Consider the following 14,259-nt stretch of genomic DNA (forward strand, 5'->3'; position numbering starts at 1 on the left):
ACTTCATTGCGCATGGTAACACGTTGCTTTGATAGCATTTCCTAGTGAATGAAGATTTGCTCTTTATCTCCTTGACAGCCAAAACACAGGCACGACTACAATGGCCTCATAAAATGTCGTGCTAGTCATTTTAGCGAAATCTCAGCGGAAAGAGACTTCTGAACGAGTAATAATGAGAATCTTGACGCTTTCAGACTCGACTGCTACACACAGTTCGCCATTGCTTCCCTGGTAGATCAGTCTGCACCCAGCTTTCACAATGTAATCATAGATTTTGAGATATTCCTTAAAATTAATCTAGGCCACAGATCAAAACAAAATATTGTGGTTGTGTACTTAATGAACAAAAGTGTTGTGAAGAAAAAGTTGAGGATGCTCAGTTAAATTCAGTTTTTTGCACCAGTCCAAGAAAACGTTCTTCTTATGCTTTACTGTCATGTCATCGTATCCCCTAAGGAAAGAGACCCCGTCTCCAAACTTCATCTATATGGTTACTCTGCAATTCACACTTAAGTGCCTGGCAGAGGGTTACTGCCACTTGGTATGTAACCTTAGATTTACATCATATAAGCTGTTGTTAATAAATTGGGTTACTGTCTGTAGGATTGACAGTAAATTACTGATTAAAAATGCACGCAAAATTGAGATTCCTGTGTTCTTTAAAACTGCTTCGTGGCGCACCATCCATACATATATGGCACTCCTAACGTAAATTTCCATCATAGAGAGAAAAAGGGCCCTATCAGTATCTCACTGATTTTTGGATAGTATGATAGAAGCGCCACAGAACCCCTGAACTGTTGAACTCGGGACACAAACAGGAGAACACCAATTTTAAAGGGTTTTTTTTTTTTTTTCGTTATAACTCCTTACATTAAATAGTTACACCGCTGTATTTGTCAAGTCAGTAACTGCTGTTTTAAGGTAAAAATATAAGAGGCAGTCAAAAGAAAAAAGTAAGTAATCTGTTCATTTCAAATGTAATCACCGTACTGTTAATATATTTAGTCCATTGTGAGACAAGACTGTCAATACGTTCGTGGAAAAATGTTGGCACTTGCCTATGGAACTATGATTCTACCCAGTCATGCACCTCTTTGTCCGAATCAAATCGGCGACCTCGAATGTCATTGTTCATGGCTCCAAAAATATTGAAATCGTGTGGGGAGAGATCTGGACTGTATGGAGAATGTATAAGGGCTTCCCGGTGAAACTTGTGCAGCATAGTCGAAACAACCTGAGATACATGTGGGCAAGCATTATCCTGCATCATGATGATGCCACCCGTCAGCATTGTTTGGTGTTTGGACTTGATAGCATGCTTCATTTAATGCACAGTGCTGTGTGGCCACTCGGCAAAAATCGAAGTGCACTGTCAGCTCCAAACACTCAGGAATGTTGCTGGACAGCACCATTTTCTTGCAGGATAATGCTTGCCCATACGTGTGAAAGGTTGTTCAGACTACATTCCAAAAGTTTCGCTGGGAAGCCCTTGCATATTCTCCATACAGTCCAGATATCTTCCCACAAGATTTGCGTGTCGTTGGAGCTTTGAAGAAAGACGTGCATGGCCATTGATTTGCTTCAGACAAACAGGTGCATCCCTGGATAAAATCATTGTTCCGAGGGCAAACACAAGCATTTTTCCATGAGGGAATTGACAGTCTTGTCCCACAGTGGAATAAATATGTTACCAGTTATGGTGATTACTTTACAAATAATAAATAATTTACGTACTTTTTTCCATCAGTGTCATTTTAATTTTACTGCCCCTTCTGTGTTGTAGTGCCATATAAAGTAACAAAGCTAATAGTTGTCTCCTCCATCTTTATATCTGTTCATGAACTATTAACTCTCCATTGTGTGACATTTCAGTTCCAGTGAAGCAGTTTTGTCATTTAAAGTGTCAAATTTAACTACTGTGGCTGATATTTTATGCCTCATTCTAGTATGTATGTTAAAAGTGCATTTGGTGGAATACATTGAATACAGATTATTAGATTAGCTATTTACCTGTATAATAATGTCATTTGCAATAAAATTGGCAGTGTTCCATCCCTGCAGAGTGTCTGACAATAGTGACGACGAATTCAGAAATTGCATTATGTGGCATATGTGTTACTTGAATTGAAGGCTGGCCAGAAAAACAGGCAGACAAGACAAACAGACACCTCCTTCCTGTCCTTTAATTGTAACTAGCACTCAGATTTTAATGACACAGATCTTAATGATGGCCTAAATCTTAGATAAACATGACCTTGAAAAGTGACTTCATGTAAGTTTATTTAAATAACATTGTTGATTTTTTTTAAGTACCATTTAATACAAAATACACTTGTGAACCAATTGTGAGTATAGTGCTTACCTTTTGCAGTGTCTGACACTAACTGGCACGTACATTTGTAATGTCTGCATGTGTGTGAGTTGAAAAAAAGGGCCGGCCGTTGTGGCTGAGCAGTTCAAGGCGCTTCAGTCTGGAACTGCACGACTGCTACGGTCGCAGGTTTGAATCCTGCCTCTGGCATGGATGTGTGTGATGTCCTTAGGTTAGTGAGGTTTAAGTAGTTCTAAGTTCTAGGGGACTGATGACCTCAGATGTTAAGTCCCATAGTGCTCAGAGCCATTTGAACCATTTTTTGAAAAAAAGGAAAAAGTTCCAATGAAAACAATAACACCTATCAAAACAATAAAATAATGTTTGTACTACTGCACACACTTAACATGTCCTGTCAATCTTCAGTTACTGCAGAGCTGCGCCTGATCACAAGGTGCATTGTCAAGTTTTCTATTTTCAAAGATCTACTGTTGCCACTGACGAAATTTTTGTACCTGTAAAAGCTCCTCTCTACGTGGCAAGACCTCAACGAAGTGTATTTGAAGGCAGCAAGGTCACTGCAGGCCAGTTTTGGTTCAGGATCTTCAAACGTAGTGGCATTCCCAGAAAAGCTGTCACAAATATTGCATGTTGTAGAATATCCAAGGTTCCACAGGAGAACACTTTGCATTGTGTAGTTCACTTCATCAGTCACATGTGCACGAGCTTGACCCAACTGCACATATTGATGGTGTTTGATACCACTGAAAATTTAGCCTTGATGCATGCCAAATTTCCAGACAAGATATCTGTAAAGACGTCTTCCACACTTTTGATAGAACTCAATTCATTGCTATCAGTCTCACAAAAGATTGTTTATTTTGCTTTAGCTGTTGCAGTAAGACTCAGTAGCATTAAGCCAAGAACCACTCATGCAAGAGAAGGGTGGTGAAAGTGCTTCTTCCTTGAATTTCTGCACCTATAGCAGAGCTTTCGCATAGATTTTCTTACTACAGGAAATTAATTTGTCCACATCAGGGTAATTTGATCACCCATCTGTTGCAGTGTATGTGTGTGGCAAGTGACTTACACCATTTGAGGGTAGATAATCTGCAGCCCCTTGGCTGCTTTAGCCATGTATAAAGCACCATCTGTTACAAACTGCAAAGTGTTGCCTCTTTTGTTCACATCATCTGCCCACAGTACCTTCATAGAGTTTTCAAACAAAATGGCAGTTGTCGAGTTGTTAACTCACGAGTCGAGTTTTTAACTCGTAAGAGAGAGAGCTTCATACTTTAGGAGGAACAGTCCTCCAGATCCATCAACTTTTAGAAAACTGACAACATCATTTGCAACATAGCATCCACCCACATTGTTGGTTTCGTTGATGGACACTCAAACCATCTTGTCCTTCGATGGTGACACATTACCCGAGAAGGTCAAGGTGATAGTCTACCGCTGTGACGTAAAGCCATATATCCCTCCCCCTGATGTGGTGCTTTCAAGTGCTGGAAGTTCGGCCATGTGTCTTCCTGCTGTACTTTCAGCATCACCTTTTGGGATTGTGGATGTCCTTCACATCCCAGTACTCCCTGTGCCCACCTCCTATCTGTGTCAGCTGCAGAGAGCACCATTCACCTTGCTCGCCAGACTGCAGGATTCTCCAGAAAGAAAGAAAAATAATGAAATACAAGACCGACTGATCTACACTGAGGCTAAAAGAAGATATGAGAGGCTACATCCTGTGCATATGACGTCAACCTACGCTGCCGCTGTGACAATGGTTGTACCCTCTTCCATTCCGCCATGTACAGAGCTCTCTATTTGCAGCATCGTTCCCAGAGTGGATCGGGATCCTTTGGTTTGGAGCCGAGTGGAGGGTCCCAACCAGAAGCTTCGTCAACTCTGTGACGGTCTTGGCTGCAGATTTCTAGACTTGCGCTATTGGGTGGGGAATTGTAGGACGCCCCTAGATAGATCAGGGGTGCACTACACAAAGGAAGCGGGTAATCGGGTAGCAGAGTATTTGTGGCTTGCACATGGGGGTTTTTTAGGCTATGCAGTAGTGCGAGGTGTCCTGATGAACCTTCACCAGTCGATGTGCAGGCAGGGAAATCAGGACGCACTCAGTGTAAAGACACTTCAGCTATCAAGATATTAGCAGTAAATTTTCAGTGTGTTCGGAATAAAATTCCTGAATTTACTGCCGTCCAGGAAGCGTGTGGCATGCAAATTATTCTCGGTACTGAGACCTGGCTGAACCCTGAGGTAGGAAGTTCTGAAATATTTAGTGAGGGTTGGAACGTGTATCGGAAAGACAGATTAGACACCGTAGGAGGTGGTGTTTTCATTGTAGTTGACAAAAATATTGTATCTACTGAGGTCGAAATAGTGTGAGATTGTGAAGTTATCTGGACACATTTAACAGAGCTAGAGCTAGGGGAAATAAAATTAATTGTGGGGTGTTATTGCCGGCCACCAGGTTCCACCGTGACAGTTCTAGAATCATTCAAAGGGAGTCTACATTCTGTATTGCAGAAGTACCCGGATCATGCTATATTAGTCGGAGGTGACTTCAACCTACCTAGTATAGACTGGGATGTCTATGGATTCATTACAAGTGGTACAGACAAGCGATCGTGTGAATTACTTTTGAACACTTTATCCGAAAACTGTCTTGAGCAGCTAAATCGACAGCCAACGCATAACGGAAATATTTTAGATCTGGTAGACACGAATAGACCAGACCTCATCGATGGTGTCAGTGTTGAGACAGGGATTAGTGATCATGATGTTATCATTACGACTATGGTTACGAAAGTTAAAAAGTCGGTCAAGAAGGCTAGGAGAGTATTCTTACTAGAAAGAGCAGATAAGCAGTTGTTAGCATCCCACTTAGTAAATGAATCGACTTCATTTACTTCCGGTACGATGGACGAGGAAGAATTATGGGCAAATTTTAAACACATTGTAAATCACGCATTGGACAAGTATGTGCCGAAAAAGTGGGTTACGGACGGAAAAGACTCACCATGGTTTAACAGCGCAATTCGGAGAATGCTCAGGAAGCAAAGGCAGCTGCACTCGCGGTACTAGGAAGATCGGGAGAGGCAAAAGTTAGTAGAGATTTGTACTGCTGTAAAAAGAGTGATGCGCGAAGCATTCAACCACTACTACCGTCATACCTTAGCAAAAGATCTTGCTGAAAACCCAAGGAAATTCTGGTCTTACGTAAAATCGGTAACCGGGTCGAAGGCTTCCATCCAGTCACTCACTGATCAGTCTGGCCTGGCAACGGAAGACAGCAAAACAAAAGCTGAAATTTTAAATTTAGCATTTGAGAAATCTTTCATGCAGGAGGATCGTACAAACTTACTGCTGTTTGAGTCTCATACAGATTCCCGTATGGAGGACATAGTGATAGACATCCTTGGGGTTGTGAAGCAGCTGAATGGGTTGAAAATAAATAAATCACCAGGTCCTGATGGGATTCCAATTCGGTTTTACAGAGAGTACTCTACTGCATTGGCTCCTTACTTAGCTTGCATTTATCACGAATCTCTTGCCCAACGTAAAGTCCCGAGCGACTGGAAAAAAGCGCAGGTGACGCCTGTATATAAGAAGGGTAGAAGGACAGATCCTCAAAATTACAGACCAATATCCTTAACATTGGTCTGTTGCAGGATTCTCGAACATATTCTCAGTTTGAATATAATGAATTTCCTTGAGACAGAGAAGTTGCTGTCCATGCATCAGCATGGCTTTAGAAAGCATCGCTCCTGCGAAATGCAACTTGCCCTTTTTTCACATGACATCTTGTGAACCATGGATGAAGGGTATCAGGCGGATGCCATATTCCTTGACTTCCAGAAAGCATTTGACTCGGTGCCCTACTGGAGACTCCTAACTAAGGTACGAGCATGTGGGATTGGTTCCCAAGAATGTGAGTGGCTCGGAGACTTCTTAAGTAATAGAACCCAGTACGTTGTCCTCGATGGTGAGTGTTCATCGGAGCTGAGGGTATCATCTGGAGTACCCAAGGGAAGTGTGGTAGGTCCACTGTTGTTTTCTATCTACATAAATGATCTTTTGGATAGGGTGGATAGCAATGTGTGGCTGTTTGCTGATGATGCTGTGGTGTACGGGAAGGTGTCTGTAGGAAGATACAAGATGACTTGGACAGGATTTGTGATTGGTGTAAAGAATGGCAGCTAAATCTAAATATAGAAAAATGTAAATTAATGCAGATGAATAGGAAAAAGAATCCTGTAATGTTTGAATACTCCATTAGTAGTGTAGCGCTTGACACAGTCACGTCAATTAAATATTTGGGCGTAACATTGCAGAGCGATATGAAGTGGGACAAGCATGTAATGGCAGTTGTGGGGAAGGCGGATAGTCGTCTTCGGTTCATTGGTAGAATTTTGGGAAGACGTGGTTCATCTGTAAAGGAGACCGCTTATAAAACACTAATACGACCTATTCTTGTGTACTGCTCGAGCGTTTGGTATCCCTATCAGGTCGGATTGAGGGAGGACATAGAAGCAATTCAGAGGCGGGCTGCTAGATTTATTACTAGTAGGTTTGATCATCACGCGAGTGTTACGGAAATGCTTCAGGAACTCAGGTGGGAGTCTCTAGAGGAAAGGAGGCGTTCTTTTCGTGAATCACTACTGAGGAAATTTAGAGAACCAGCATTTGAGGCTGACTGCAGTACAATTTTACTGCCGCCAACTTACATTTCATGGAAAGACCACAAAGATGAGATGAGGATGGGAATGAGGATGAGATGAGAATGAGGATGGGATAAGGATGGGATAAGGATGAGATGAGATGAGATTAGGGCTCGTACAGAGGCATATAGGCAGTCATTTTTCCCTCATTCTGTTTGGGAGTGAAACAGGGAGAGAAGATGCTAGTTGTGGTACGAGGTACCCTCCGCCATGCACCATATGGTGGATTGCGGAGTATGTATGTAGATGTAGATGCACAGTTGGCTCTCAGACTCCCCCTGCCCCCTTGATGGTGGGGGGTACTTTCCTCCCTGTTGCTCCTGCACAACCTACTTCAGGAGCAACCCCCCACCACCCCCACCCCACCCCCACCCATCGGGGATGTCAGTCCCCACTTTTCAGCTAGAGAAGCGTAAGTCTTCTTCGGCAGGAAGGGATCCCTTGGGTCACTCCATTCCCCGATTCCTACCAGTGGCAAAGCTGACACCTGCCAGTGGCTGAAGCAACCACAGGGCTTCACGGACCTCCTCAGTTCCTGAGACTGAATCAGTGAAGCCCTCCCATCCAGAAAAGCGTAAGGTGCAGTCAGAGAAACCTAAAAAGAAAAAGACCCCCAAGAATCAAGGCACTGTAGTGGCACCCACACCACCACTACCTATAAGCTGTGTCTGAGGATGAAGTGGAGATTCTGGCATCCCCTGAGGACCTAGACCTCACGACCTTGCTGGGCTCTCAGACACAGTGGATGTCGATCGCACAGGTACTCATCTGGTGGCAGCAGGTGACCCTGAGGCATAGACTGCCTCATTGATTGTTTCATGCCTTCCCAGCCTCACAATCACGTAATCCTCCAGTTGAATTGTGGCAGTTTTTTCCACCACCTGGCTGAGCTATGGCAACTTTTAAGCTTTACACCTGCTTTTTGCATTGCTCTCCAGGAAACCTGGTTCCCAGTAATGCAGACCCATGACCTCCGCAGCCATAAGGGATATTACAGGAACTGTAGCGACTATAATAGTGTGTCAGGTGCAGTTTGCGTCTATGTCCTGAACTCAATATCTAGTGCACCTGTGCCCCTTCGAACCCCCCCTCAAGCTGTGGCTGTCAGGATAAGGACGACACAGGAAATCCCAACACATTTCAGTGTGGCACATGGCACATATTAGCCCATTGATATCCCAGTTTGCAGTCCTGCACTTGTCCCCTCTATCCACTGGAGAGCACATGACAACCTGTGTGGTAGTGACCACTTCCTGTCTCTCCCCCAGTGTCATGCTCACGGACGCCTAACCAGATTGGCTTCAAACAAGGCAGACTGGGATACCTTCACCTCTGCCGTCATTGCTGAATCTCCCACACATGGTGCCATCGATGTTGTCATTGAGCAGGTCACTACAAGGATCATTTCTGTGGTGGAAAATGCGATCCCTTGTTCTTTAGGGTGCCGCCCGGTGAAAGACAGTCCTTTGGTGGTCGCTGGAAGCCGCTGAGGCAATTTACAGCGTCGGCGAGCTCTACAGTGACGTAAGCGGCACCCTTCCCTAGAGCACCTAATAGCCTTTAAGTGGCTCCGTGCCCGCCTTTGCCAGCTTATAAAATGATGGAAACAGGAGTGTTGGGAGAGGTATGTGTCGGCCATTGCGTGCCATACATCACCTTTCCAACTCCGGATGAAGATCAGATGTCTTCTTGGGTACCAGATACCAACAGGTGTCCATGGCATTAACATCAGTGGCGTGTTATCTACCGACGCAAACACGATTGCCGAGCACTTTGCTGAGCACTATGCTCGAGCCTCTGTGTTGGAGAAGATCCCCCGTGGCCTTTTGCACCCTCAAATGACGGATGGAAAGGAAAGTCCTCTCGTTCACTGTATGCCGCAGTGAAACCTGTCACTCCCCATTTGCAGAGTGGAAGCTCCTCAGCACCCTTGCACATTGCCTTGACGCAACTCATGGGCCAGATCGGATACGCAGTCAGATGATAAAACATGTCTTGTCTGACTACAAGTGACATCTCTTCTTCATTTTCAACCGGATCTGGCGCAATGGCGTCTTTCCATCACAATGGCGGGAGAGTACCATCATTCCGGTGCTTAAACCCGGTCAAAACCCACTTGATGTGGATAGCTACTGGCCCATCAGCCGCACCAACTTTCTTTGTAACCTACTGGAACATATGGAGTGTCGTTGGTTTGGTTGGGTCCTGGAGTCATGTGGCATACTGGCTCCATGTCAGGGTGTCTCTGTATTTTTAGTGGCTATTAATGGTCCAGCAGCAGCTGTATGGCCGTCGGTCTCACCTTCTCTGTATGCAGATGACTTCTGCATTTCGTACTGCTCCTCCAGTACTGGTGTTGCTGAGTAGCACCTACAGGGAGCCATTCAGAAGGCACAGTCATGGGCTCTAGCCCATGGCTTCCAGTTTTCAGCCGCAACGTCGTGTGTCATGCATTTCTGTAGTTACCTTAATGATGATCCACTCACTGTAGTGGAGACATATGGATTCTTAGGATTGGTTTTCGATGCCCGATTGTCTTGGCTACCTCACTTTCGTCAGCTAAGCAGAAGTGCTGGCAGCACCTCAGTGCCCTCCGCTGCCTGAGCAACACCAACTGGGGTGCAAATCGTTCTCCACTGCTGCAGCTATACAGAGCCCTTGTTCAATCCCGCCATAACTATGGGAGTCTGGTTTACAGTTCAGCGGCACCCTCGCATTGCCTTTACTCGACCCAGTGCACCACTGTGGTGTCCACCTAGCGACGGGAACTTTCAGAATGAGTCCAGTGACCAGTGTCCTGGTGGAGGCAGGAGTCCCTTCATTGAAGGTTAGGCATGCACAACTGCTCGACAGTTACATTGCACATGTTCGTAGTTCTCCTGCGTGTCTGAATTATCATCTCCTTATCCCAACCACAGCGGTTCATCTCCCACATCAGCGGCCCAGGTCAGAGCTTACGATTGCAGTTCGCATCCAATCCCTTCTGTCTTAACTGGAGTCCTTCCTTTTACCACTTTGCAGAGTGGCTGGCTTCTCCTTTTTATTCTCATGGTCAGCCAGCTATGGTAATCTGCTCTCTTGTTTTGATCTCTTCTACATGTTTCTTGCGTCTCTCTGTGGTTTTCTGGTCCAATTTCTGTCTATTTTAGTGTATGTTGCCATTCTGTCATTCTTGTGGGTTTTCTCCTTTCTTCCTGCTGTGTTTTGTATGTCTCGATTATTTTACTTGCACCTTGTGGAATTATGACCTGATGACCTAGCAGTTTGATCCCTCCCCCCTTTTTTCAAACCAACCAACCAACACTCAAATCTTTTGGTCAGCAACACTAATTCATATTTTTGTGAGCATTCTGGATCTGCTCTTTTCTTCTCCAAGAACTGTCTGAAGCAGAGATTCTTCAGCTTCTCCAATGGGGAATTGCAAGACATCATTGTATCACACAGGCCCTTGAAGGATGACTACACGATTGTAGATCGATTTGTTTGCTCAAATAACAGTTTTATCTGCTGTCCATCTCTTCTCTTCACAAAGCTGCTGTGTCTGGCTGTATCACAGTGTTGTTGCACATTAAACTGCTTTTCTGCAGTAACTTTAACTTCTCATAGTTTACAAAATATTATTTCCCCATCAGTGCTGAAGAACTTCTCTCCAAAATCAACAAATCACAGACTGTAAACATTAATTCACTGCTGTGGTTTAGTGCAAAAGTTACTAGTGGTGGTTGAACGAACATACTTATGCACAGACTGTGCTGTTTTACGATATACGGACATGTGTGCTTGCACTACTTAGCAGTGTTACAAACGTACGTAACAACAAATGACAATGACATATAAATGTGTCAGCTTGTATAAAGTGGAAATGGCTTAAAGCCAAAAAAAAAAAAAAAAAAAAAATGTGTCCGCCGCTCGTGGTCTCGCGGTAGCGTTCTCGCTTCCCGAGCACGGGGTCCCGGGTTCGATTCCCGGCGGGGTCAGGGATTTTCGCCTGCCTCGAGATGACTGGGTGTTTGTGTTGTCCTCATCATTTCATCATCATCCAGGAACGTGGCGAAATTGGACTGAGCAAAGATTGGGTAATTGTACGGGCGCTGATAACCACGCAGTTGAGTGCCCCACAAACCAAACATCATCATCATCAAGCCAAAAAATCTGCACTTGATAATGGCCTGAGGCCGAAATTGCAATAGTGGAAATAAAAAGTTTAACAGTCACTGGCATAAACACAATGTCTTTGAAGAGACAGCCGATTATGATGGCTACTTATGTGTAGCAGACTCATGTTTGTATCAGTCAGACAATTTTTTTTCCCCCTTCTTCCTGACACATTCATTCAGTGTTTTTGAACTTCTTTCATTTTATAGTAAGTCAACACCATTAAACTTTAGTTATTTACATGTAAGTCGGCAGCACAAAAATGTGGAATGAAGCAGTCTCTCCTCCCAAACACCTCCTAGCAACCTCACGTGGTCCTTCTCCTAGACACGTGATGGGACAAGATTTGTTCCAAAAGTTTGTTACTGTAACATAATTCATATTGCTTTTGCTATGTAATGACTAAGACAATTCTTGTTCAAAAATCAACATTGAGATTAGTACATATATTTGTTGTGTTTCAGAGCCTTCTTGGAGACTTCAACAAAGAACAGGAATCATTCATCAAGGAAAAACAATCAAAAGGTGCGGAACCTGCCTTTCCTCCATGGGTTGGCTGTGCTAATGAAGAATCTCTCAAAGAAGAATGCCTCACACTTTCTACGGTACTTTTTTCCTTACATATTAATTATGTTTGTGGAGTATGACATTACAGATGACTTACATCACTACATCAAGTGGTTCATTGGATTCAATACCACAAATGTGTCCAGTTCATAAAACCACCCATGTTACAAAGAATTGTCAGTATCCTCTAACACAAAAATAAGTAATGTAACTAAACTGCCTTATCAGTTAACTGTTCTCTTTAAGCCAGATAAGAAAATCTGACAAAGGATTGTGGTTTCATAAAACAGCATTTTCAGACATTTTTTTTAGGTTTACATAATAGTGTGTGTCCATATCAGTTATTTTTTGTTTCTCTTGTAGAGGACCATAACAGAGTAATCAAGCCTATATTAGAAATATGTTATCCAGAGAAAAAAGACAAGTCAGTAAGTAAGGGCACTTTTTCTGCTCCATTGGTAGACTGTACTGACTCAACAATAACATTCTTAACCTCACTGTTGTTCCTGTACGTCAGCTGTATTGCTTCAGTGATTAACTCTTTTTTTGTAGTGATTTGAGATCATTTTATGATGAGTGCCTTGTTGTCTGTATGCACCAAGGAAAAAATGAAGAGTAATTATTCCCTATACTCTGAAGGGACTAAAGCTGTGGATATTATTTGCAGAATGCCCCTGCAGTGTGGTGATAGCTCTCTTACTTAACAAAAAAATTTAAGAGAGTATAAATCATTTCAGAAGTCAGTGTGTCTTTATCTGTAATGAAGAGCAGTTGGGTATGCCACTCACTTAAAAAATGGATAGCAATATAGACACAATGAGCAAATTATTTATGATAATCATCATGGGAGAATTGATGACTGCACATGAGTCCAACATTAGCTGTGGTTCAGTGATTGCAGTTGTCCACAAATTTCTAAACTATCACAATGTGCACATTTGTTGGATGCCATCTCACCTGAAAAATGCAAAAAGAAATTCTTGGAAATATTGAAATCACATTTAAGACATGACACGGGTCCATCATTAGGAAAACAGATTAACTGGCAGAGAAGGAAGTTCAAAAGCCAGGATTCTACAGAGAAGTTGATGACATACGTGTTCCGGGATAGGGAAGATCCACCACTAATTCATTACACTTCTAAAGATAAAACAATAAAAAGTGGTAGCAGTTGTGAGCTAATGTGTGATCTGAAATCCAAAATCAAAAACTAATAGGAGAGGGAAGTTTACAAAAGGTGTGATATTGCTTCAGCTGTCTTCATACTACTGGGAAGACAATATCCAGTAACCTTAAAACATTGGTTTTGAGTGGCTGGAGCACCCACTAAACAATCGTGGTCTAGCTCAAGATGAATTTCACCTGTTTGGTTGCATGAAGGAGCACCTGCATGCATGAATACAATGTGTGAAGTTCGTGGATAAGGTGCAAGAGTGGATTTAGATGATGGCACAAAGCTTCTTCTGGAACAGAATTACACGATTAAGTCACATTAATGTGAGCACTGCCTATGTTAGATATCAATACGCAATAATCGCTCGCATACGGCAGATGGCAGAATGAACTGTGGAGGGTATATGAAGTGTGTCCAGGGCATGCACTAAACAGTACGTTCTTTGTCATAATGCAGAAACAGAGCTATTTGTCTGATGTCCAAAGAGGCAAGATTATTGTATTTCAGCTCAAGGGTGGAAGCATTTCCAAAAAAGCTGAGTTTGTAAAGTGTTGGTGTGCCACTGTGGTTAAAGTGTATGTGCATGGCAAAACAGCGCTATCCAAAACCGTTGCTGAGGCAACTGTGGTGCAGCACGAACCGTTAATGACACTGGTGAGAGACGGCAGCAGTGATGTGTATGGGTGAATAGACACGCCACTGTTGAGCAACTGACTGCCCAGATGAACCAAGGGGTTACGAAACGTGTCTCCTCAAGTGAATGTTGCTGCAGTAAGTATGTGGGTCATGGACCTATGCTGACAGCTGTTCATAGGTGTCAGACTTGAATTTTGCACATGAGTACTGCAACCGGATGTCCCCTTAGTGGTGACAAAGGGCCTTTGCAAATGAATTGCGTTTCATGACCCATCAGACAGATTTCTATTGGTGTGTGGAGCATGAAATGTCTGAAAGCAACACCCTGCAACCAGGAGAGTGTGTTATGGTCTTGTGAATGTTTGTTACAGTATCCTTGGGGGCTATGCCAACTTCTGCATGCATTTCATTTTTCCTCGGCATGATGGCATCTACCAGCAGGGAAGTGCAACGTGTTGAACTGCTCACAGTGTAAGTTTGTGGTTTGAATAGTGCCAGGATGAATTTAGCGTACTCTTGTGGCCACCAAACTCCCTGGGTTTATACGAAGTCAAGAGTGAGGGAGACCACCTTCAGTCAGGCTGATTGAGCCATGTATTCTCGACCAAGAAACGTAGCACAGCTGGCCACAGCACTGAAGTCGGCATGGCTCCACATCCATGTCAGTACCTTCCAGAACC

The 14,259-nt window shown here is 43.5% G+C and overlaps 1 protein-coding gene across 5 annotated transcripts in view; it reads left to right on the top strand.

Annotated features, from left to right (window-relative positions):
- The window catches only part of LOC126183206 (synapse-associated protein 1), a 308,327-nt gene that overhangs the window by 248,530 nt on the left and 45,538 nt on the right, over positions 1 to 14,259 (top strand). For all 5 annotated transcript variants that reach the window (XM_049924981.1, XM_049924982.1, XM_049924985.1 and 2 more), the window contains exon 5: positions 11,667 to 11,807. In XM_049924981.1, the coding sequence (XP_049780938.1) occupies positions 11,667 to 11,807 (141 nt within the window). The remainder of the gene's footprint in view (positions 1 to 11,666; positions 11,808 to 14,259) is intronic.

This window comes from Schistocerca cancellata, chromosome 4 (genome assembly GCF_023864275.1).
Source record: "Schistocerca cancellata isolate TAMUIC-IGC-003103 chromosome 4, iqSchCanc2.1, whole genome shotgun sequence".
NCBI lineage: Eukaryota > Metazoa > Arthropoda > Insecta > Orthoptera > Acrididae > Schistocerca > Schistocerca cancellata.